The 26,024-nt window shown below is 48.2% G+C and overlaps 1 protein-coding gene across 4 annotated transcripts in view; it reads left to right on the top strand.

Annotated features, from left to right (window-relative positions):
* ABHD6 (abhydrolase domain containing 6, acylglycerol lipase) overlaps positions 1 to 26,024 on the top strand; it is an 81,750-nt gene that overhangs the window by 38,328 nt on the left and 17,398 nt on the right. For 2 of the 4 annotated variants that reach the window (XM_058679116.1, XM_058679117.1), the window contains exon 2: positions 20,443 to 20,586. In XM_058679116.1, coding sequence (XP_058535099.1) covers positions 20,468 to 20,586 — 119 coding nt within the window. In that variant the 5' untranslated portion in view covers positions 20,443 to 20,467. Of the gene's footprint in view, positions 1 to 2,300; positions 2,414 to 2,445; positions 2,551 to 20,442; positions 20,587 to 26,024 lie in introns of those variants that run through there. The other 2 variants (XM_004581570.3, XM_058679114.1) reach the window with 2 other exon arrangements.

The following is a 26,024-nucleotide window of genomic DNA, read 5'->3' as shown; positions in this document are numbered from 1 at the left end:
AGCAGTTTCTCAGTAACATGTGAGGAATGAATGCATGTTTCTGATTTCTGGCCCTACCACATGCTGGCTGTGGGATCCTGAGTGAGCCGATTAATCCTACCAGGTCTCAGTGCTTCTGTCTGTGACATGGGTTAGCACATCTCATAGGATGTTTGTGAGGACTAAGTGATTTGATGGCCAGCATTGCAGATAACAGGTGCTCACTGAGCAGTGGTGACTCTCAGCATCATTCAGCTCTGATTGATGTGCTGCTGAGTCCAGGGGACAGTGACAGACTGTGGTGGGTCCTAGCCCAAGAAGCTCTGCGCTATCTGCCGGCAGAGGAGAGATTTCAAAACTCTTTCCCAATACCTGGCTGTGAGCTGTCAACTGATAAGAAGTTTCTATATTATGAGTGAAGATGCGATCAGAAAGAAGGTGGCCCCTGGGACTGCTCCCTCCCACCTACCCTGATGACTCAGGGACAGGGCTTGAGATGGTAGCACTGACTCACAGGGGGTCTGCACATGCCTGCCTTCCTCCCCTCTGGCCTCCTTGGTATCATTATAAAACAAAACATGTGCTGAGTATCAGTCATCAGGGGGAAAAGAGCCACACAGGAGACTCCCACTGTGGGTGGGAGGAGAGAAGACAGCATCTGGATATAGAAACTCAGAAATGCTTAGGGGCCACAGGTGATGAGCTAAAAGGATGGACTGCCCAGGTTGAAGATTTTGAAGGGGGAAACTTAAAAGTTAGTTGTTTTCACACTGTCAAGTAGACTGGGTAAGGGGTATGCCTGGCTTCCAGGCTGGGGCCTTGTAGAAAGTCACTCACTGATTTCCCACCTTGCCCCGCTTCATGTCTGTCTAGTGAATGCTGCCTGAGCTCAGGACTGTTGGGTTAGTAAGTGGGCCAGCAGCTGAGTCTCATTCATCTTGGCAGGGAGGAGTGAGACTGTCTCATTGAAGTCTTGTTGGCAGGGCTAAGACCAAACAACATTCCTGCTGCTGAAACTCTGGATCAGTTCCCATGGTCCTTTGGTTCCTTGGGTGAGTCAGACGCAGCCTTTGACATCTCTGTGATGAGGTGGCCAACAGTGCAGAGGACGATGTCCCAGGGCCAGGGAGCTTGTGCCCAAGTCTGGGCAAATTCCAGCAGCAGTGACACAGAGGCTTGGGGCAGGCATGGAGTTCACCCAAGGTGCCCCTTTGTCATCTCTCTGAAGCGTGCTGCCCAGGGCCCATTCCTAAAACCCAAGAGCTGCCCAACTCCTCTGAGTGTCACCAGTCTGGAAGGATGGTGGGCATAGCTCTGGACACTGTTTTGCTGGTGAACTTAAGTGACCAGTTGAGGCCTGCCAGGCAATGGTCCCACAAATGTCTACTGTTGATGTGAGCTGGGGGACAAGGAGCAAGTCAAGGACTCTGGGTGGCAGGAAGGCCTGGCTACCAGAAGGCTCAGGGCCCCAGTCTAGCTTCATCCATCACTGCACAGCGGGATACACACCGCAGGTGCTCAGTAAGTGTTCAACAAAAGGATAAAGGCTTTGGGGGAAAGAAGGGCACAGTGCAGTGTGAGCTCCTAGCTGAAATTAGAGAGGGCTTCCTGGAGGAAAAGAGACAGGAGTGACCAGGCCAGCCTGAGGTTAACCATCTCCAAAAGGAAGATTTTGGCATACCAGTCAGCACCTCTGCATCTCCTTCTGGGGTGCCTGGTCCCCTCTGGATTCCAGCGCACTGCTAATGCATGCCTTGGGGGAAGCAGCAGGTGATAGCCCAAATCCTTGGGTCCTTGCCCTTAGCAGTGGAGGACTGAGATGTTCTTGACTGTGTTTTTTTTTTGGGGGGGGGGTGAAGGAAGGGATTGGGGTAGTGAATCAGCTTTTCGAAAGAAACGAAAAACAGGATAAACTGATGGGATTGTCTGCAAATCTGTCTTTACCCTTTTCTTAAATACAACGCATATGTGACAGGCACACAGTAGGTGCGTACTCAACGAAGCAGCAACACATAATCTCTGGGGGCATTGGGCCCAGCGTGGGGACACTGCCGCTCCTCCTGCCCCCAGGCTCTTCCCCAACCAAGGCTCCCCTCCCAGCGAGTTCTTCAGGGGCAGGGTGATTCGTCCCTGCCCTCCTGGAGCACAGTAGGCCTGGCTCAGAGACATGTTGCTGGGTCAGTCTGGGCAGGATTCTAACTCTATAAGGAGCTAACTCTATAAGGGCTAAGCGTCAGCGCTCCCCACCAGCCTCTGTGGCCTTGGAAGGAATCCGCCAGTGGGCGGGGCCGGTTTTTCTGTCGGAGGACGTCGTGCCAGCGCGCTGCGCCTTTAAGAGTCGAGCTCAGTCGAGCGCCGGATGCGGAGCGCGGAGCTGGTACCTGCGTGGTGGCCAAGCTAGGAGCCTGGGATCCTGGAGGCCGTGGTCAGTCAGGTGAGCAGCGGCGGGGTGGCATGGGGGATGCACGCCTAGGAGGGAGACTTGGGGACGCCCCTGCTAGCCCCGTGACCTCCTCCCCCTCCCCTACTTCCCGGATCTGGGTTGACAGCCTTCATCATCCCGGAGTCACAGTGAAGACCAACCGGGACCTGCACTCTCCTTCGACTCCACCTCCCCACCCTGCGCGCCCGCACCTGCCCCTGGGCACCCTTCCCACCACGCCTGCCTGGTTTGGGGGCTATGCAACCCCAGTGGCCTCCACATTCCTGGAGAAGGGTTGCTGCTCGCCCTCCCGGAGGAGCTCCCCCCTCCCCCGCGTCATCTTCCCCATGTCCCCTTAGGAGTCTGCACCTCTCCACTGAGAGCTCTCGCTGCTGATAGCTTTCCCCTACAACACCCTTTCAGGGCGCCTTATCCCAGCCAGTCCCAGGCCCCTCGCCCGTGCACCCTCTCGGAATTCTGCTGCAGCCGCTGAGACTGCCTGTTGTTCCCCTACCTCACCCCCCCCATGCCAGACAAACGTGGGCCTTCCTCCCCATTACCTTCGCCCACAGTCGGGGCTTCACAGCTGCCTTGGAAATGCAGGTTGTGTAATGCACCCCTGAATCTGCGGGGTGGGGGGGGGGGGCTAGCAAGTCGACAGAGGGCAGCTGAAGAGAGGAAGAGAGGTGTGTGGGGGAGGTGACATCAACCATGATGTCCCCTGTGCTTTGAATTCTTTGGAGGCCCCACGAGCCTGGTGGTTAAGAAGAGACAACAGAGGAAGGGCCCCCCCAACTGGGACTTAAAGACCAATATCTTCTTCACCCCACTCACTTGCTTAAAATCTCTAGTGTCTGGCCCCATCTGGCTGGAGGTTTAAAATAGTTGATAATTAATAGCAGAGGCAGAAGGAGCAAGTACTAGGTACCACGCCCCTTCAGAAGGCTGCCTGCCTCACTCCCTGTTGCATCCCCAGGAGGTAGGGACACACCTGTGCCCATTTCTCAGAAGAGGAGTGTGAGGCTACCACAGGGGGTTCCTTCCCCAGGCAAAGGTGAGTCCAACCTCACTCGGAACCACCAGACCAAATTCATACCAGCAACATTGTTACAATGTAGAACATCAGAAATAAGAATAACCTGAGATCCTGGCACTAACTTGTTTTTGTAGCATTAAAGTCCTTGGAACCCCCAGGGGGTTCTCAGGAGACGGAGGGCCCAAGAGGAGAAGGGACTTGCTGGAGAGCAAACCCCTGGTGCTGATGTGTGAGACTGTTCCTGGTTACCTAGGGACTCTGGGGTGTCTGTGCTGCCCTGGTGTGTTAACGTTCAGGTAGGCCCCTAGAGATCTTCCTCAGCAACCTGACCACTTCTGCTGACTCTCTGCCCCTCCCTTTGCTGTGGCCCAAGCTGGCAAACCCAAGGCTTCTCACTGCTGCTTAGGCCATTTCTTCTTCTGGGACTTTTTTCTGAACCTCTAAATCTTACCTTCCTCTGAGGTCCTGCTGAGCTGTTGTTTCCAGGACCAGTACCCTGCTTTCCCCCCTGCTCAAAGCTTTTCCTACTTTCCATGCCCATGATAGCGTTTGGAAGGTTCTACCATGTGCATCTGTCTTGTCCTCATGGGTACAGTTGTACTGATGGGACCAAAAGTGTTCCCCATTGCAGTGAGAGCAGAAGAGAGCAAGCTAGAGAGTCATGGGGGGTTAGTGTGTTTTCTGGAATAAGCATAGGCCCCAGATTTCTGAGCCATGCAAACCTCAAACTCCTTCCTGAGCCTGGCTGTGGAGAGTAGGACTCCACCTGGTACCTGGATGTTTGTTTTCTTCATAATCCCAAAGATTCCCACTGGAAACTCAGATGTGGATCCAGATCTCCTTGTTGCTGGCTCTGTGTGCAGCCTTTGGCAGGTGACCTAAGCTCCCAGTGATGGTGCCTGTTTCAACACGCAGTATACACCAGCAACATTAAAGAAGGCTGAGCAACAGCCAGCTGCCAGACTACCATATTCAACAATGGTGGAAATACTGAGTCATTAGTAGGTGACTCCTGTTGACTCTGCCTAGAGGTGGGCAAGGGGGCCCAGCAGAGTCAGCATTCTTTGGTGCCCAGAAGAGCTCATGAGACATTCTTCAACTCTGTCCTTGGCAGTAAGAGGCAGAACTGATCTTCCATAGTTTTCTTGCTACCAAAGTGTACAAACTTTTGAATTTTATGAGAATCCACGCACGTAGAATGAATGTGAGGAAAATAATTTGTACAATTGTCAGTGATTAAGAAGTTTGATGACATGAGAACGTGCTCATCCTTAGAGGTGGCCTTGCTTTATAGTGTGTGTGGGTTCAGGCCTGTCCTAGGGGTGAGAAGTTAGTGTCTTTGATTAGCTTTGGGTTTGGAGGGAAGAAAGGCCAGGGTGAGTAGAAATCAATTTTAATATATATATTTTTAATTTCTTCTCTGATTCCTAGCTGCTTTGGTGAGTGTATCAGTTATTCTAATGATGAATGTTCAAAAAATGGGGGCAGAGATGGATCCCCTCAAATGCTCTGTTTGGAATATTCCAGGAAGTCAGCTCTACAAGTTGAAAATTTGATGTATTAACATTTCTCCTACTGTGAATCTTACTTGAAATAAAGTGAGATCCTGTTTGATAATTTCAAGATGGTTGAATTTAGATATTTGAATATATAAATTTTTATCAACTTCACTTTTCTAGGGTCTTAAGGAGGTCATGGGATCTCATTTCTGTTACTGTAGGGATAAGAACAGTTTTATGCTTCCCAGTGTGGTGACCATTAGCACATGTGGCTGTCTAAATTCAAACTAATTAAAATCACATCAAATTCAAACCTTATTTCTTTGTATTTCACGTGCCCCCAACCACCTGTGGGCAGTGGCTTGGCTGCTGTGGTGGCAGAGCACGTAGAGCGTGTCTTCAGCCAGGAAGTTCTGTGGGCAGCAGTGTGTGGATCAGTAATGCCAAGGGAGGCCCCTGTGAGGGGGTTAACTTCCATTCTTTCCAGTCACATGCCAGCCAAGGAAAAGGCTATGTAGAGGATGCCTCATTGTCAAGAAGAGGCAGGTTAATAAATCTCCTTTGGCACATTGTGACTGCCTCATTGGCTTTGCTACTTGCTGAGTTGGAAGATGGGGGAGCGTGGAATGAAAAGACAGGACTCAGGGAACACTTCACCACCCTCACTGTGTGTTAGGACCACCTAGGGAATTGAGAAAGATGTGCATGTTGACTCTCTTCCAGATCTTTGGTATTGGTGGTTTGTTTTCTGGAAAGCTCCCTAGGGGCTTCTCACATGAAGCCAGAAGGCAGAGCAACTGCCCTGCAGACTTTGGGCCAAACAAAATTCCCCAAGACCTGAACATAGTGCCTCAAGGCAGACTCAGTGAGTGGCAGTGTTCCTCCCAGATTCACTGAGGTAGTAAGACAACAGTTGGGACCAGTGGGTTCACTTCTAGAAGGGATACTCCATGCTGTCTGCTGTGCACACTAAAGGGGCTACAATGGTGGGAGGCAGAATGCAGTGCACCAAGAAGGGCACAGGCAGGCAGTCTAATGATGCCCACGGCAATCAGCACAAGGACTGTATGATACTGCCCTGGGCTTCCCTTTGCCTCAGGGCTGAGATACCTACTCCAGTTCTGAGGACATTAAAGCTTTTTCTGACCTTTGACTCAGTTACCTTTTCAGGGTAGGTGCTCTCCTATACCAGAAACTCCTGTAGGTTGGCCCAGACTTCTGGTGGCAGAGGACATGGTGGGCACGTTGAGGGTTTGTCATGGGTTTGGTGGCGCTCACCAGTGCTGTGCCAAGGATACTGCTGGTTCAGGAGAGCATGTGGGAGGTGTGGGCTGAGGTCCTTCTTTTGCTGCAGCTCAGGATCCTCTTAATGAAGCCGTTACCCAAAGGAACAGTGACTTTGACCCACAGGTCATTTTCCAGAAGCTGTGACCACCTAGCATGGCCTTGTGGTACGTGATAGACCCAAGACAGGATTCTGACTTTATGTGTGATGAAATATGGGGGCAGAAAATGTGAAGATGGCAACATAGACCTTGCCCAGTGACAACTCAAGCCTCGGAAATGCCCCTGACCCCACTGCCAAGCCAGGCAGTATGGGATGATGTGCACACCATCTGAGAGGGCAGGCAATGTCTTCCCAGCTATTCAGTCCAAACACTGCAAATCTGCCTGCCTCTTCTTTGAATACCATACTAGCATCCTCTCAGTGTGTCCCACCTTGAGGCCCTCAAGCTTAAGTGACTTGCTGAGTTCCTATGGCTGCTAAGTGGCTGGGCAGAGATTTGAGCCTGGGTTCCTAATGTGCCACAGTGAACCCTCAGAGGTGAATTTCCAGAGAGGGGCAATGCCTTCCTAGCCAAGGCTTAATAATAATAGTAATAATAATAATAATAATAATAATAATAATAATATGGTTTATAAGCATATTTGAAAGGCAGGGGGAAAGACAGAGAGAGAGAGAGAATACTACTATTCACTGGTCACTCCCCAGATGCCTGTAATGACCAAAGCTGGGCCAGGCTGAAACCCGAAGCTGGGAACTCAGTCCAGGTCCCCCAAGTGAGTGACTGGCACCCAGTTACTTGAATGTGGTTATTGCAGCCTCCAGGATTTACATCAACAAAAAGCTGGAGTCAAGGGCTGGTGCTAGGAACTGAACCCAGGTGCTCCACTATGGGACGTGACGGCATCTTAACTGACATTTTTTAAAGCTTTATTTATTATTTTTATTGGAAAGGCAGATATACAAAGAGAAGGACAGACAGAGAGAACTATCCTCTAGTTCATTCCCCAAGTGGCCGCAATGGCCAGAGTGAGCCAATCCGAAGCCAGGAGCCAGGAACCTCTTCCAGGTATCCCACACCAATGCAAGGTCCCAAGGCTTTGGGCCATCCTCTGCTGCTTTCCCAGGCCACAAGCAGGGAGCTGGATGGGAAGTGGAGCAGCCAGGATACAAACTGGAACCCATATGGGATCCCAGCACACGTAAGGCAAAGATTTAGCCACTAGGCTACCACGCCAGGCCCTTACGTGACATCTTAACTGCCAGCTAAATGCCTGCCCCAGGAAAGATTTTTAGAAGATAGGATGGTAGTAAGAGTAGAGAACATGGAGAAAACAGCCAGTGTTGTATAGTCATGAAAGTCACATTATTGGCATATCTAGGATTCCCACAGCTGGAGCGCATAGGTGGGAACCAGAAGTTCTCGTAACTGGAAAATATTCATTAATGGACTTGTCATTTACCAAAGTAGGCTCTACTCTGACATCCACTCTGCTTTTTTCAACCCTGCTGGCTGCCCAGGTCCCTGGAACAGCTGTGTTTTGTTCATCTGACTATCAGGTCGTAGAAAGTTTCACAAAGAAAAGATCAGCCATAGAGATAAAAGTGCAGCTTTGGCGGGAGAAGCAGGGTTTCGTGAAATCTCAGCCAGTGGTTTTGGAGGCTGCTTGAATGACCTATGGAGGCAGTGATGGGCTCTGACCACGTGAGAATTGTCCACAGCGAGTAGGGAGGAGGGCTAGACACCTCTTCGTGGGAGAAAGCCTGGAGACCCAAAGGACCACGGGCTCTTGATAAATCAGTGAAGTTGTCACGTATTTTTACAAAGATGGCTTCTTTGCGATGGTGCCAGGATAGCCAAAGGTTAACTGGTGAGTTTGCTGCACTGTACAACAGTCTGCATGATGTTCATTCTTGGTTCCAAGGAGTTAGCACAGGGTTGTAATTAGAACCTAAATTTTGTGTGGTGGTGTCTATTGCTATGGACATAGATATTTTATTTTCCATATTTGGATAAAACTCAAACAAAGCCACATTACTTTCCTCATCAGGGAATTTGAAGTGTGACTTCATTCATCGTCTGTCCCTTTTACTGGTGCTCATTTGCCTGGGCAGCTGGGGTCCCTGGGGAAGATTTTGATTAAGAAGAAGGTGGGGGGCTCAGCTCACGGAGACTTCTCCACATGCTGGACTTGGTGCCAGGAACCAGCCATCCTGTCCTATTACCCTGCCAGCCCTGCACTAGCAGGGCTCCATTCATGTTTAACACTCACTTTGTTCCTACAGTTAGGAAGTGTTGTAGCCCAGCTGTGCTTCCTTCAGAAACAGCAGAGTCAGGGAGGGAGTCAGGGTGGGGACAGTTGTTGCAGTAGTTGGGATGCCCGCATCTCATATTGGAGTGCCTGAGTTTGGATCCTGGCTAGACTTCCAGTTTCAGCTTCCTGCTGGCACATGCTCTAGGAAGCAACAGATGATGACTCAATTACATGGGTCTCTGCCATCTATGTGGGACATTTAGACTGAGTTTTGGGTTCTTGACCTTGGCCTGGCTCAGGTGTTGTTGTGGGCATTGTGAAAGTGAAATGGAAGATGGTTGATTTTTCTGTTTTATCTTGCTGACTTCCTTTTTTTTTTTTTTTTAAGATTTATTTATTTTACTTGGTAATCAGGATTAACAGAGAGAGAGAGAGAGAGAATGAATTAACAGAGAGATCTCCCATCTTCTGGCCCACTCTCCAAATGGCTGATAAGCCCAAAATTGGGCCAGTCTGAAGCCAGGAGTCAGACTGGGTGCAGGGACCCAAGGACTTGGACCATCCTCTGCTGCTTTCTCAGGTCTTTAGCAGGGAGCTGGATTGGAAGTGGAGCAACTGGGATACTAACCAGGTTCTAAATGGGTTGCCAGTGCTACAGACGGAGGATTAGCTATCAGTACCATCACACCAGTCCCTCTGATTGATGAATAAAAGACTTAGATATAATGAAGTTCCTCCTTGCTTTTTCTTTTTTTAAAAGAGATTAAAACATTTATTTAATTGAAAGGTGGAGAAAGAAAACAGAGATCTTTAATTGCTGGTTCACTCCTGAATGCCCATGACAGCTGAGGTTGGGCCAGCGGGAATGCAGAACTCCATGTAGGTCTCCCATGTGAGTGGCAGGGACTCAACTACCTGAGCTGTCACTTGCTGCCTCCCAAGCTGGAATTAGAAGTGCAGCTGGGCCTTGAACATAGGTACTCCAATATGGGACACAGCCATAACTTCAGTGCTTTGCCAAGCGTCTGTCTCTCCTTGCACTCCCTTTTATTTTGAAGTCTTGATTTGGACAGTAGGGGAATGTTTGGGGGGATTGAGATTCTGTTTATGGTCTCTGCAGTAGAGCCCTCTGTTCAGAGGGCTGTTTTAATTCATTCCAGCTATGTGGAAAATAGTCACTTATATCATGCTTTTCCCAAACTTTATGTCTGAGAGGTGACCTTGACTATTGATAGAACATGTGCCCTTAACAATTCAGAGAAGTGGTGAATAAAGCTTGTGTGCTTCCTGAAGCACTTGTATGGAGCCTGAAGACTTTGGGGTCCTTGGAGGTGAAAGGTCAAGTGACTTTTGACTTCCACTTTATCCAGTAGGAGAGTGGCATCATTTCTGTAGGGTCATCTGGCTTTAAACATGACTTCAAGTAGGCAGTTGTTTCAGACGGTCACAACCCACATCTTGACCTAAGAGTATGGTATCTAAGGTGCTGGGCCAGGTCAGAACATGGGTTCCGGGTTTGTCATCTTGCTGCTTGGCCAGTACAATTTGTTCAGAGCTGGGCTGCAAGGTAGCCAAGCCTTCGCCTTCCAGCTGAGTCCCTGATTGATCTGCCTGCTTTTTCCCATCTCGAGCTGTCACTTCTTTAGAGACTTGAGTAGCAGGATTTTCGGGTTCTATCTGATCCTCCAACTGTAGGCCCAGCCCAGCTGCCCACGGTGCTGCCCAAGTGGCAGAGGCAAGGAGAGGGCTGGGCTGGGCTGGTTCTTTTTTTTTTTTTTTTAAAGATTTATTTTTATTACAAAGTCAGATATACAGAGAGGAGGAGAGACAGAGAGGAAGATCTTCCCTCCGATGATTCACTCCCCAAGTGAGCCGCAACGGGCCGGTGCGCGCCGATCCGATGCTGGGAACCAGGAACCTCTTCCGGGTCTCCCATGCGGGTGCAGTGTCCCAAAGCCTTGGGCCGTCCTCAGCTGCTTTCCCAGGCCACAAGCAGGGAGCTGGATGGGAAGTGGAGCTGCCGGGATTAGAACCGGTGCCCATATGGGATCCCGGGGCTTTCAAGGCGAGGACTTTAGCCGCTAGGCCACGCCGCCGGGCCCTGGGCTGGTTCTTGAACAAGCACCCTATCGAGAACTTGCCAGTTGCTAGTGTTTGGTATGAAACAGGACAGGATGAACCCTTAGTAGAAATGTATGGTTTATGGATAGATAGCAATGTGAGTCCAGGGTGCACATTGCTTATCTTCTGCCTTATAGTGCTGGACTTGGAACTTTAAGGAATGAAGTTCTTAATCTTTGGACACGTAGATAGCGACTTAGCAGACAGTCAGGCCACCTAGGTATGTAGAGATGGAGGCACCTTCATCTTAATGGTGTTCCTGTTTGTACTCTTTTTCTTATTGTAAGCAACAATGAAGGATTTTTTTTCAAATTTATTTTATTTGTTTGAAAGGCAGTTACACAGAGAGAGAGAGAGGTCTTCATCCACTGGTTCATTCCCCGAATGGCCACAACGACCAGGGCTGGGTTAGACCAATGCCAGAAGCCAGGAGTTCTTCCAGGTCTCCTACATGTGTACAGTGCCCAAGCACTTGGGCTATCTTCCACTGATTTCTCAGGTGCATTAGCAGGGAGCAGATTGGAAATGGAACCCTGGCTCCTGGCTTCATCCTGGCCAACTCCTGCTGTTGTAGCCATTTTTGGAGTGAAATAGTCAATAAAAGATTTCTCTGTGTCTCTCCCTGTGTCTCTGTAAAGCTACCTGTCAAATCAATTAATAAATATATACATTTAAAGATTTATTTGTTTTTATTGTAAAGTCAGATATACAGAGAGAAGGAGATACAAAGATCTTCCATTCACTGATTCACTCTCCTAGTGGCTGCAATGGCCAGAGCTGGGCCAATCCAAAGCCAGGAGCCAGGAGCCAGGAGCCAGGAGCCAGGAGCCTCTTCCAGGTCTCCCATGTGGGTGCAGGGTCCCAAGGTTTTGGGCCATCCTCAATTGCTTTCCCAGGCCGCAAGCAGGGAGCTGGAAGGGAAGCAGAACCACTGGGATACGAACTGGCACCCACATGGGATTCAGATGCATGCAAGGCAAGGACTTATAGACACTAGGCGATCACACTGGACTCAATAAATATATATACATTAAAAATACACTTATAAGCACCCCAAATTAAAGTTGATTCTGTAATGTCCAATATTGTAACAACCAGTCACATATGGCTGTTTAAATGAAGAACACTCCATGGTGGTACATAGTAGCAATTCAGGAATATAAAAGCATATCAGTGAAATTCTTAATTCTTATCACTGCCCCAGTCTTCAATTTCCCTCCCCAGTGCCAGTCTTTATTACCAGTTCCTTGGGTCTCCATCTGTAAATATTTCATACATACATAAACATGTATATATTCTCTCTCCCTCCCTCTCTTCAAGAGGGAGGGCGTGTGTGATATCCTAGTGGCTAAATCCTTGCCCTGCACCTGCCAGGATCCCATATGGGCAGTGATTCGTATCCTGGCGGCCTCGCTCCCATCCAGCTCCCTGCTTGTGGCCTGGGAAAGCAGTCAAGGATGGCCCAAGCCTTGGGACTCTGCACCCGCGTGGGATACCCGGAAGAAGTTCTAGGCTTCCTGGCTCTGGATTGGCTCAGCTCTGGTCGTTGTGGCCTCTTGGGGAGTGAACCAGTGGACAGAAGACCTTTCTGTTTCTCCTGTCTCTCCTTCTCTCTGTAAATATGCCTTTCCAAAGATTTTATTTTGAATAAATATTTTTTTAAAAAGATTTATTTATTTCACTATAAAGTCAGATATACAGAGAGGAGGAGAGACAGAGAGGAAGATCTTCCCTCCGATGATTCACTTCCCAAGTGAGCCGCAACGGCCGGTGCTGTGCCGATCCGAAGCCAGGAACCTGGAACCTCTTCCGGGTCTCACGGGTGCAGGGTCCCAAGGCTTTGGGCCGTCCTCGACTGCTTTCCCAGGCCACAAGCAGGGAGCTGGATGGGAAGTGGAGCTGCCGGGATGAGAACTGGCGCTCATATGGGATCCCGGGGCATTCAAGGTGAGGACTTTAGCCGCTAGGCCACGCTGCCGGGCCCTTTAATAAATCTTTTAAAAAATTCGTTAGAGAGATAGAGATAGACACAGAGAGATCTTCCATTTGCTGGTTCATTTCCCAAATCTCTGCAACAGTTGAAGTTAGGCCAGGTCAAAACCAGGAGCCCAGAACTCCACATGGGTCTTCCAGGTGGGTGGCAGTGACCCCGGTACTTGTCTCATCACCCGCTGCTTCCAAGGGCAATCATTAGTAGGAAGCTGGAACCAGGAGCAGGGCCAGGAATGTTATCAAGCAGTTCAGCTCGCTCTATCTATCTATCTATCCATCCATCCATCCATCTAAAAGATTTATTTGTTTTACTTGGAAAGAGAAAGGCAGATTTACAGAAAGAAGGAGGTACAGAGAGAAAGATCTTCCATCCACTGGTTCACTCCCAAAATGGCTGCAATGGCCAGCGCTGAGCTGATCCAAAGCCTGGAACTTCTTCTGGGTTTCCAACATGGGTGCAAGATCCCAAGGCTTTGGGTCATCCTCTACTGCTTTCCCAGGCCACAAGCAGGAAGCTGGATGGGAAGTAGAGCAGCCATATGGGATCCTGGTATATGCAAGACAATGATGTAGCCACTGAATAATTGCACTGGACCCTCAGCTCTGTCTTTAACTGCTGTCAAACTCCTGCCCCTATTCTTATTCTTTCTCTTTTGAAAAAAAAAATATTTGTTTGAAAGATAGAATGACAGGGTCCAACATGGTAGCCTAGTGTCTAAAGTCTTCGCCTTGCATGCACCAGGATCTCACATGGGCACTGATTCTAATCCCGGCAGCCCTGTTTCCCATGCAGTTCCCATCCACTGGTCTATTCTCCAAATGCCTGGGAGCTAGGAATTCAGTCTAGGTTTCCCATGTGGGTGACAGGGATCAACTAACTTGAGCCATCACCTGCTTCCTCTCTGGGTCTGTGCTAGCAGAAAGTTAGAATCAGGATCATCACCGGGATTCAAACTTAGGCTTTCAAATCTGAAATGGGACTGTCCCATGCAGGGCCTTAACATGTGCCTCACACCCAATCTCTTTAGGATGCATTTTATAACAGAGTTCTAGTGTTTTCTTGTAGAACATTCATGGTTTTGTGCTGAACTCTGACCCATATGAAGCAATTGAAAGGTTTCTTTATTTGAAATCCCTTGCTTATCCCTTCGTACTGCGGCTGCTGAGCCATTGCTGCTACCCCTTAGCCTCTCCCAGCTCTGGCTGTGTGCCAGCAGCCTTTGTTCGCTCTAGTGGCGAGAGCAGCCTTGCTTGCAGATTGGTTGCTGCCTTTCTTCCACTCCTTTCAAAATGCAGGTAAACCCTAGCATGTGAGTTAATGCTTTGTCATTTTAGCTCTTTGTGGAGTATGTGCTCTGTGTAGAGTGAGTATGGGTTTTCATATGCTGTGGATTTGTCCCAGAATGCAGCCTTTGCCTTTGTAAGCTCCCACCCAGCTTCTCTGCAGCCACCCTGTGGTGGGTGATTTCTGTGGTGCAGAGTCTGGCAGGAAGGGCTTGAGCACCTCAAGGTTTTCAGAGTTCTGAAATATATACCCCAAGCCTTCTGAAAACAGTTCATGGAGACTGTGCTAGTACTCTAGAAGGCATTGGCCTGCTGAGACTTCGTTGCCTCCGTGGGGTAGATGGCACTTGAACCAGCCCTAAGTGTAGAGGGAAGATCAGAGGATGACCAGAATGTGAGAGTAGTCCATGTGAAGAGGGCAGCAAGAATGTAAACAGCCAGAGGCAAGGCATTGGCTAACAGAGGTCCAGAGACAGAGTTGGGACAAGGAATTTAAGTCAGGGCACATGGTGTGGTTCACATGTTATTTGATAGCAATTAGAGCAGTTTAGCCTAACCACTGTTGTAACTTGAGATTCTTCTGGTGCTGGAAGCACTGCTGGGTGTGAAAGAGCAGCCTACACAGCAGTGGGGTGAGAGGAAATGAGAGGAGGATGCATCCACGGTGGTAGCTTCAGAACTGTACCCTAACTCATGGAAAGTCCCACACAGAAGGGAACTTTGCTTCCCACCCAGCATACCTAGTGAATGTTGGGCCAGACTGGCTCTCAGGGCTATAGATGCCATGATGCAGTATGGTCACAGGTGACTGTTGAGTGCTTAAAAGGTGGACAGTTAGAGTAGATGATTGAATCACATTGTGTGCTTCATTTTAATTCCTGTATAGGCTCCCAGTAAGTCGACCTCACTGCCATTGCTTTTCTACTGCATACCTATAGTAGCAAGCAGGTAGCAAATTGGGAGTGTGCTAGTGTCCAGCAGGTGGAGGGTGTCTGCTAGCAAACATCAGAATTAGGAGAAGTGGAGAGATGTGTCTGAGGCAGTGTAGGGGCCTTTGGGCCATGGATATGGTCAGGCAGGCATATTGTCAGGGAGTACTGGAGGATACAGATGCAAAGAGAGGGAGAGGGAAGCATGATGGGAATATCCAGGGGAGAAAGTGAAGAGAGCCTCATGGGTCCAGGCTGCCAGAGCTGCCAAGTGCAGAGGAAGAAAGGGCTCAGCCACAGTGACAGGCAGACATGGTTCCTGGGCAGACATCTGGGGGCCTTGCCTCTCTGGTCAAGGTATAACTGGCAGTGTGGGAATTTCAGCAATGTTCTTCCATGATGGAGAAGACAAATATGACCAGAAAGCAGACTGGTTTGTTCCTCAAGTTTTTCTGCCTCATCCATCCTGGGGCTTCCACCCAAGAGTTTTACCTTGTTTAGCTGTTGCTTGTCAGCAAAGACTCTGTTTAGAGGAGATCAGTGTGGGATGTGTGCAGCACTGTGTAACAGCTGGGATATTATGCAAGAACAGAGCGTTTCTTTAGTGAAAAACATTGTGAGAAGAGCTTTCCTAAGGCAGAATTATGGTAGTAGTGTAAGTATTCTGAGATAATGTTAGAATGTAAGTAGTGTGAGATAGTGTTGGAGACACACCAACAGGAATAAGGTAATAAGTCAGCTGGTGACTTGTAAAGCTGTTATCATGTGATTGCTGTTACACAGTTCTAAAGCGGGACAAGGAACATCCCTGGGGACATTGAACTTCATGCCATGTGTAAAGCTGATGCACAGTAGATATCTAGTACAGAGGGTACCGGGCTAAGACAAAGGTGGAATGCACCAGAGAGATACACAGGATTAGATGGAATTTCACTCATGCCACTTAGCTGTCAGGTGATCTTGATTGAGCACCTTGAATAAGGTGATCTCGCAGTAACTTCTGTAAACCTCCATTGTTCCTGTCTTTAAGAAGGGGGATATCTTCCAAATGTTGTGAGAGGTAAAAAATGAAAGGATGGGTAGGAACCGCCAGCAGTACAGGGCCGGTAGAGGCCATTGTTCTCACAGCTTCATGTGCTGTGAGAATAATGATTATTGTGATTGCTGCTGCTGCTGCTGCTGTTGGAATGATCAACATCATTTTGGCAGGACCAAGGCTTGATAGTTTGTCCAATTTGATGTACTCCAAGTGCATGTTAAGAGAGAGGCAAGATTCTGCCATATGTGTTTCACATTGTGTTTATTCTTGGAGTTTGCTTTATACTCTGAGGATTAAAGTATTGAAAGTCAGGATTCGGGCCCGGCAGCGTGGCCTAGTGGCTAAAGTCCTCGCCTTGAACGCCCTGGTATCCCATATGAGCGCCAGTTCTAATCCCGGCAGCTCCACTTCCCTTCCAGCTCCCTGCTTGTGGCCTGGGAAAGCAGTCGAGGACGGCCCAATGCATTGGGACCCTGCACCCGTGTGGGAGACCTGGAGGAAGTTCCTGGTTCCCGGCTTCGGATTGGCGCGCATCAGCCCATTGCGGCTCACTTGGGAAGTGAATCATCGGACGGAAGATCTTCCTCTCTGTCTCTCCTCCTCTCTCTGTATATCTGACTTTGTAATAAAAATAAAAATCTTTAAAAAAAAAAAAAAGAAAGGATTCTAGGTTTTCAAAATCAGTGAGAATGCTAAAAGACAGTTGTGAAATGTGGAGTTCTACCTCCAATCCCACACTAAATTCGATTTTCCTGATTCAGTGTTTCCCTGGGTCCACCGACTGAGGCCCTATCTTATTAATCTTCACTCTTGAGTTCAAAGGGAAGGCCCTGGTTGTCCAGTCTGGGTATGGCAGATGACAGAGAAGACAAGAGTGGTGGGCTGTAAAGTGTGAGAGGTCAGTTGTCTCACTTCACAGTGCCATGTGTAACGTTCAGGTACCTCCTGATGCAGCATAGATTTGTAAAATGAGTGTTTTTTAAGTCATATGATAAGCATGATCAATCATCACATCTTTGCCAGGTTTTTTTTTTTTTTTTTAACTTCTGGGAAAAAATCTCACAAGGGAATAAGATTCATTTGAGAACAAGGCAGATGCCAGCCTTGAGCTGCCTGACATAATTCCTAAAATGCCCATCCCCAGAATAGGGAAGAACGGAAGTGACCATTTTCTGCTTTAACAGGTGAGGGAGCCAGGGTCCTTCGGCCAATGCATGGACAGCCAGGCAGGAGAGAGTCAGCTGGAATGACTCAACTTCAGCTTGGAGCAGCCAACCCAGGAGTCTGCCACCCACAAACCATCACTCTTTCTACCACCTCATGGATCACCCATTCCATGTTTTCCTTAAATTGGCTCCTCTTAGCCTAAATTTGTTTTTTAAATTAACTTACTTACCCACCATATATTGAGAATAATCCATAAAAAGAAAAGGAGTCATTGTTATTAACTAGCTGGCTGCCTGCAGCAGGACAAGGAATCAGAGAACTGGTTAAGGAATCCAGGGAGCTTCTTTGATCTAATCAGGACTGTGCAAGAGCTGGACAGAGGTGGATTTCCTTAGGGTCTGTGTCAATGCCACCTCATGCAGTGGTCCCTCTTTGCTGAAGTTATCCTGCAAACTGTCAGTTGTAGAGGCCCCAGTTTGGGAAACTCTGCATCATATCCCTTAGTCGAGTGTCTGCTTTTCAGTCCTTGGTGATTCCTGGTTCATAGCATCAGTTATTCTGTTCCCAGAGTCCCCTTGAGTGTGTAGAGTTTCTATAAATAAATAACACCAGGGGCCAAGGGGGAGCTGCCTGTTTAAAGGAAAGCTGGGTCAAATTCTTTGTCAAGTGAAAGATGTTGTAGCGATAGAAACAATTGCCCTCTCTTTATCTGCTGAGAAGAGCCTTGTAGTCCTAAAGCTCTGTGCGGCCTTGTCAAGGGACATCTACAGGGCTCTCTGTAATCAGAAGCCCAAGCCTTGCTAAATGGATCGTGCCGACAGGACCGCTCTTCATTGAAGAATTTATCCTGCCTGTAAGAGGAAGACAGAGCCAGATGAGCCCTTTTCCGAAACTGCCTGTGACGCTTGCCCGGAGCAGGCTCTGAACGTGATGGTCACCCTCAGTTCAAGACTCCCAGCTGCTCCAGGCTCAAAGTCTGTGATTTATTTAGCTGTGGGCATAAAATGCCCTGATTCCTCTTCTGAAGGAACACTGTGCCATTAACTTCCTGTGGTTTGGGAATCAGAATGCACTGTGGCCCTTGAAAGTTTTAAAGGGCTCAGGTGATACAGAGGTGCCTGCTTGGAAGTGAAAGTGCCCATGTTGCCAACTCATTTGCACTCCACAGTGTTGAGATTGGGGCAGATTACCTTCCCTCTGTGATGAATACACTTCCTCTTTGAAGAGGCCCCAAGCAGCGTATGTTGTTGTTTAGGATTTATCTGTTTATCTGAAAGGCAGAGTTAGAGAGAGAGGGAGAGACAAAGAGAGGTCTTCTCTCACTGACTCACTTCCCAGATGACCACACAGCTAGGACTGGAGAAGGCCAAAACCAGGAGCCAGGGGCTTTTTGCATTTCTCCCAAGTGGGTACAGGGGCCCAAACACTAGGGCCATCTTCCACTGCTTTCCATGAGCCGAGAGCTGAATTGGAAGTAGAGTTGCTGGAATTTGAACCAGTGCCCATCTGGGATGCCAGAGTTGTAGGTGGTTGCTTAACTCATTGCTCCACTATGTCAGCCCGAAGCAGGGTATATTGTACCCAGTGATTCAGATGAGACTCCTCCAGGGAGTTTTGTAATTCCTGAAACAGGATGAAGAGCAGTTCTCTTACAGCTTCACTGGGAACAGTTGTCCCTCAGGTAAACCAAACAGGGCTGAGCACATTTTGTAACTTTGCTTTTCATCAATCTGTTATGCCTTTTTTCAATGCTGTTCTATAATGGCCTCTGAGAAAGAACACATGTTTGTCCCTGCCCTCAAGGGCCTCTGGCTCCAAAAGGAGAAAGAAGCTGAAGCCAATGATTTAACTTGGCTTGTTATGACTGAGAAGCCAAGAGGGCCACGGAGTCAGGAACAAGGCGTGGGCTTGTGCCCCTTGCGTGGGGGCAGCTTTCATCACTGCAAACTCGGGACACCCCAACAGCACGCGTGTGTAACCCATCTATATGTGTGTCTATGTGCCTCTCTAGACCCTGGGGGTCTTGTTTAGCCAGCTCTCTAGGAGAAATGGAGAGCTGCCACCTTCTCGGATAAATTAGGCAGTCACTAGTGAAGAAAGCAGAAACGCTCTTGAAAAAAAGATAAGACAAAGAATTGGGTACAAAGGGCGTGTGTCCAAGTCAGAAAGCTGCTTTGTAATCACAACTCAACAACTCTGTGACCTTGGTCAAGTTCGGTAATCTCTCTCAGCCTTAAAGCGGTACAACACCCACCTCACCTGTTTGACAAGGCTGATGTGCTTGCTGTGTCAAGTGTAGGAAAATTATAGCCTCTAGACCAAGTTTAGTCTGCAGCCTGTCTAGAAATGCAATTTTATTGGGGACACAATGATACCGATTCATTCCACATCATTTGTGGGGCTTTCTCACTGTAATGCCAGATTGACCAGCAGTGACGGTGTCTCTGCGGCCCCCATGCTCACACATCTATCCACGGGTCCTGCACAGCTGTGTCATCCCTTGTGTGCTGTGCTTGTAAGGTCTTGCTGGGCTTTCCTGAATTCATTATAACATTGAAATACCTTACCAGTGTGGATGAGTGATGTACATAGGGTTAAGCCACTACTCAGGATGCCCCCCATCTTATATCAGTCCTGGCTCCTCCCTGCTAATGTTTCTAGGGAGGCATTCCCAAGTATTTGGGTCCCTCCCACCCACATGGTAGACCCAGATGGAATTATTGGACTCTGGTTTTGGCCTGACAGAGTCTTACCTGATGTGGCCATTTTGGGGGAATGAAGATGTGAACGGGAGATACTTTTCTCTCCTCTCTTCTTTGTCTCTCGCACTGTCTCCCCCTGTCTCTGTCACTCTGTCTTTTGAATTAATAAAATTTTTAATTAAGGTTACATCATTGAAACAGTAGTATTATCTAATACCCACTTCTTTGTAAAAATTTTCCCAGTTGTCCCAACAATGTCCCTTATAGTTTTGATTGTTGTTGCTTTTATCTAGTCCCCTATCAAATAAATAAATAAATATATCTTTTATGGTTTGAAAGGCAGAGAGTGATAAAGAGAGAGAGAGCAAGCTTCTGTCTGCTGATTTACTCCTCAGATGTCTGAGACAGCCAGGGCTGGGCCAGTCTAGAGCCAGAAACTCCATCCGTGCACTTGGACCATCCTCTGGCTTTCCCAAGAGCATCCTCAGGAAGCTGAATCAGAAACAGTATCCAGGGCTGGAGTTAGTACTCTGATGTGGCAGCATCACAAGCTCAGCACACTGTGCCAAAACACTGACTCCCACTAGTTCCCCCTCCCTCAAGGATATACCTTTTTTTTTCCTCCTAGTTCTTCTCCCCTTCCTGTATTCTTCACTTCCCTTCTGATCTGTTTTTCTTCACCCTGCTCCCTAAGATGGGGCTTCAATGCCATCCTTCTCTCTGCCCTTGCAGGTATCAGCCCACCTTGAAGAGCAGGATGGATGTGGACGTGGTTAACATGTTTGTGATCGCGGGGGGCACTCTGGCCATCCCAATCCTGGCGTTTGTTGCCTCATTTCTCTTGTGGCCTTCGGCGCTGATCAGAATCTACTATTGGTGAGTTCATCTTCTCAGCTTGTTATTGCTATTTGACATTTTGCCATGGGTGATTTCAAACATACAGAAAGCTGGAATCTGGGGGATGTTCTTGAAGAATGGGCCAGAGCTGCTCACAGGCAGGTCAGGTCTGTCTGGTCTCTGACAGTACCTCTGCCCTTGAGGGCACCCTCGTTCCTGCAGCCACCCATTCTTCAGCAGACAGGAATTTTGCATGTCTATGAGAACACCTTTGGCACTTTTGTGATCACTGGATTCTGACCCAGTGAGGTCATGAAGGGTGATGTCACTGAAAAAGGAATGACAGAGACCAGGACCATTGTGAATGACTGGTGTAGGGCACAACACTTTCAGAGTCGTTCTAGAATTGCCATTGCCACTTTGCAGTTAGTAACTAACTTTACCAGCTTTACAGGAAATTTCCAAAGTATCTCTAATCTCTTTCTTGCACCATCTTCATGAGTCTTTCCTTATCTGCATACTATCTACACTTTCATGTTTTCTTTGGAGTGAGTCACTTAAAAAAATATATATATATATATGTATATATATATAGCCCAGCGCAGTAGCCTAGCAGCTAAAGTCCTCATCCTACACACACTGGGATGCCACATGGGCCCTGCTTCCCATCCAGCTCCCTGCTTGTGACCTGGGAAAGCATTTGAGGATGACTCAAAGCCTTGGGACCCTGACCTGCGTGGGAGACCCAGAAGAGACTCCGGGCTCCTGGCTTCATATCGGCACAGCTCTGATCATTGTGGCCACTTGGGGAATGAATCATTGGATGGAAGAGCTTCCTCTCCGTCTCTCCTCCTGTGTATATATCTGACTTCCCAGTAACTATTTTTTAATTTTTTTCAAAGATTTATTTTTTTTTTAAAGATTTATTATTATTGGAAAGCCGGATATACAGAGAGGAGGAGAGACAGAGAGGAAGATCTTCCGTCCGATGATTCACTCCCCAAGTGAACTGCAACCGGCCGGTGCGCGCCAATCCGAAGCCGGGAACCAGGAACCTCCTCCGGGCCTCCCACGCGGGTGCAGGGCCCCAAAGCTTTGGGCCTTCCTCGACTGCTTTCCCAGGCCACAAGCAGGGAGCTGGATGGGAAGTGGAGCTGCCGGGATTAGAACTGGCGCCCATATGGGATCCCAGGGCGTTTAAGGCGAGGGCTTTAGCCGCTAGGCCACGCCACTGGGCCCGATTTATTTATTTTTACTGAAAAGGCAGATATACAGAGAGGAGGAGAGACAGAGAGAAAGATCTTCCGTCTGATGGTTCACTCCCCAAGGAGCCGCAATGGCTGGAACTGAGCTAATCTGAAGCCAGGAGCCAGGAGCTTCTTCCAGGTCTCCCACATAAATACAAGATCCCAAAGCTTTGGGCCGTCCTCGACTGCTTCCCCAGGTCACAGGCAAGGAGCTGGATGGGAAACGGGGCCATTAGGATTAGAACCAGTGCCCATATAGGATCCCAGCGCATTCAAGGTGAGGACTTTAACCATTATGCTATCGCGCTATTTTTTAATTTTTATTTGAAAGAATGTTACAGAGAGAGGAGGAGAAACAGATAGAGAGAAAGAACTTCCATCCACTGGTTCACTTCCCAAATGGCTGCAGTGGGTGGCGCTGGGCTAGTCCAAAGCCAGACACTTCCTCTGGGTCTCTCACATGGTACAGGAATCCAAGGACTTGGACCATCATGCAGTGCTGCCCCAGGCCATTAGGGAACTGAATTGAAAGTGCAGGAGCCAGGACTCAAACCAGCACCCATAGAAGATGCTGGCACTACAGTGGAGGTTTTACTTACTGCGTCACAGAACCAACCCCAGGGTGAGTCACTTAAGAAAAAAAAGTGCCTTGGGGCTGGTGCAGTGGTGTAGCAGTCTAACCCTGCAGCTGTGGTGCTGCATCCCATGTTGGCATTAGATACACCACTTCCAGTCCAGCTCCCTGCTAATAGCTTGGGAAGAGTGGAGGATGTTCCAGTGCTTGGATCCCTGCATCCACGTGGAAGACCCAGAAAGAGTGCCTGGCCCCTGGTTTGGACCAGCTCCATCACCACATTGCAGCCATTTGAGGAGTGAACCAGTGGATGGAAAATATGTCTCTCTCCCTCCTTCTCTCTGTCTCTCCTCTTTCTGTGTATCTGCCTTTTAAATGAAAATAAATCAACCTTTAAAAATGTGTAAAAATACCTTAAAACACTTTATTTAAAAAGTGACATAAGGGGGCACTTTTAGCCTAGCAGGTAGATGCTGGATAGGGTATCTGTGTCCTGCATCGCAGAACCAGGGTTCAGCTTCTGACTCCTAACTCCAGCTTCCTACTAATGTGTGCCCTGGAGGCAGCAGGGATGACTCTCGTAGTTGATCCCTGCTACCCACATAGAGGACTTGCATTGTGTTCCTGGCTTAGAGTTTTCGCCTGGCTCAGTCCCAGCGACTGCAGAGGAGTGACCGGTGGATGGGAACTCTCTTTCTCTGATTCTCTGTCTTCCTTTCAAATAAATGAATTTCAAAGAGTTATTTTTAAATGTCACAATTTTAAGCAGAAAGCTTGCCATAGGGCCCGGCGGCGTGGCCTAGCGGCTAAAGTCCTCGCCTTAAAGGCCCGGGATCCCATATGGGCGCCGGTTCTAATCCCGGCAGCTCCACTTCCCATCCAGCTCCCTGCTTGTGGCCTGGGAAAGCAGTCGAGGACGGCCCAATGCTTTGGGACCCTGCACCCGCGTGGGAGGCCCGGAGGAGGTTCCTGGTTCCCGGCTTCGGATTGGCGCGCACCGGCCCATTGCGGCTCACTTGGGGAGTGAATCATCGGACGGAAGATCTTCCTCTCTGTCTCTCCTCCTCTCTGTATATCCGGCTTTCCAATAATAATAAAATCTTTAAAAAAAAAAAAGAAAGAAAGCTTGCCATACCTACCATAAGCTGTAAATGTACAGGAGTAAAAATAAGCACAGTGGCATTAAGCAGTCTTACTTAATTGTGTCCCAGATACTGTTGCCTACCAGAAGCTCAGCTAAGCTCAGCGCATCCTTTCTCTTTGTTACAAACAATAAGAGAGGCATGAAGCCTTCTTGATGGAGCAAGAGAGGTAACCATTGGAAATAAGATGACTTTCTTGTGGAATTCCCTATTGCCTGCTCATGCTGCTGTCCCTTATGCTCCCGGTCTCTCTCCTTCGCTCCTGCCAGCCTCATGTGGGAGAGGAGTGCTACCATAGCCCCAGCCTCCCTCTGCTGTGAGACAGCCCACTGAGACTCTGCCAGGGCCTTGGGCAGTCAGGACAAATGCCTGGACACAGATAAAGAGAAAGCTAGGAGGTCGTGGGGTTCTTTATCTGCCCTGCTTTCTGGTTCCCTTTTGTTTCCTTGGATTGTGGAATTTTCCTCCTGCCAGCTGGGCTCTGAACCTTGAACAGAAGCTAATTGAATGCAAGAGAACTTAACATCTTTTTTCATCTTTTCTTTTTCTTGCTCCCCGGGAGGCAGGGACTGGTGGGTGACGACCACTTCGGGGAATCTCCTAGGACCCAACTCTGCACTGCCAAAACTAGGCATGCAAGCTATTAAAATGCTATCGCTCTCGCAGTGCTGCTGAGGCTGCAGGTTGACCCCCGATATGTCCCTTCTACTGTGGCTATGCCAAGGCACCACGGAACTCTACATCATAACCTGGTTTTTATGAAACAACTGAAATTGAGGCACAATATGCAACTCATTGATATGGCTCATAACCACGGATATAGTTGCCTACAGAGGTGTGATTACACAAACACTAATTCCACCCTGGGTACAAACACAGCCCCCGAACACCCACAGGCCTTGGTCTGTCCAAGAGAATGTTCTCCGGATCAAGATATGAAAATCATTTTGATATTTGATTTCTAAAGACAAAAATAACCTTGTAGCAAATTCATTTAAAAAATATATAGTTCAGATTCACATACATAAAATTCACCATGTAAAACTGCATTGTTCATATATGTTAATGTATTCTTTGTGCAACCATGACTACTATATGAATCAGAAACTTTCCTATCTTCTCAAAGAGGCCCTCCACCATGTCCATGACAGTTACTCCCAGCTCCTCCACCCCCATACTCTGGCAAATATGGATTTACTTTGTCTCATAGGATTTGCCTGTTATGAACACGTCATATGACAGAAGTCAAATCCTATGTCACCCTTGTGTCTGGCTTCTATCCCTTGGGTTTATCTGTGTTGTAGCTGGTGTTGGACATTCATTGTTTGGGGGAGGGGGCCGAATAATATCCTACTGGAGGTACTGAGGTGTTATTTCCCTCCAAAATTGATGTTGAGATTTGGTTACCAATCTCACAGGATTGATGAGACCTTTGAACTAGAATTCACTCACTGAATTCTGCAACTTTGTACAAGGCAGCTTTGTTTCTTGTCTGCTTGGGCGTCTCATCTGCGAGTTGAAGTAGCACAGGGCCCTCACCAAAGACCGAGCAGATGCCATGCTTTTGGTATTCTCAGAACCCTGAGTCAGGATAAATCTAAGCTCTTTACAAATCACCCAGCCTCAGATCCTTTATTATAGCTGTGGAAAATGGCCTAAGAAAATGTGGTTATCCTGCCTTTTGTCTTTCCATTCATGGGTCAGTTGGATACTTGGACCAATTGTGCCCTTTGATTCATGTGAATCATGCTACAATGGATCCTTTCGTTTCCTTAACCAGAATTGCATACAGGGACAGCAGAGGCTTCTGGGAGCAGAGTGTTTTGTCTCTTATTATTGGCAGTACCAAGGCATGTGATCTCTCTTTTTTTTAAGATTTATTTTATCTTTATTGGAAAGGCAGATATATACAGAGAGGAGGAGAGACAGAGGAAGATCTTCCATCCACTGATTCACTCCCCAAGCAGCCACAATGGCTGAAGCTGAGACAGTCCAAAGCTAGGACCCGGAGCTTCTTCCTGGTCTCCCACGTAGTGCAGGGTCCCAAGGCTTTAAGCCATCCTCAACTGCTTTCCCAGGCCACAAGCAGAGAGCTGGATGGGAAGTGGGGCTGCCAGGATTAGAACCGGCACCCATATGGGATTCCGGCGCATTCAAGACGAGAGCTTTGGCCACTGGGCCCAAGACATGTGATCTTAAAGCGTGCCTTTAAGAGCTATGGCTAGAGGACAGAAATGTTCTTGATTTTGTAAACTCAAGCATGCAGGCCAGAGAGAAAATCCCAGCTAGTTAAGAGAATAAAAATCCTAGAAAACCTTTCAGATTGTGCCAGGTGGCATTGTGACATGAGAGGTTGTGATTCTAGTCCTAGAACCTGTGATGCCACTGCAGAGAGCTTTCGAAACTCCTGTGAGTGGCTTCCCACGCCCCACTGAAAAGCATGGCCTTCAAACTGCAAGGGACAAACTGATATTTACTCAGTGATTGTCACAGGGAGCATTTGATGAAGTCATC

Source organism: Ochotona princeps, chromosome 21 (genome assembly GCF_030435755.1).
Source record: "Ochotona princeps isolate mOchPri1 chromosome 21, mOchPri1.hap1, whole genome shotgun sequence".
In the NCBI taxonomy this organism is placed as follows: domain Eukaryota; kingdom Metazoa; phylum Chordata; class Mammalia; order Lagomorpha; family Ochotonidae; genus Ochotona; species Ochotona princeps.
Note: the sequence above shows the minus strand (reverse complement) of the source record. Positions and strands in the feature narration are given on the sequence as shown.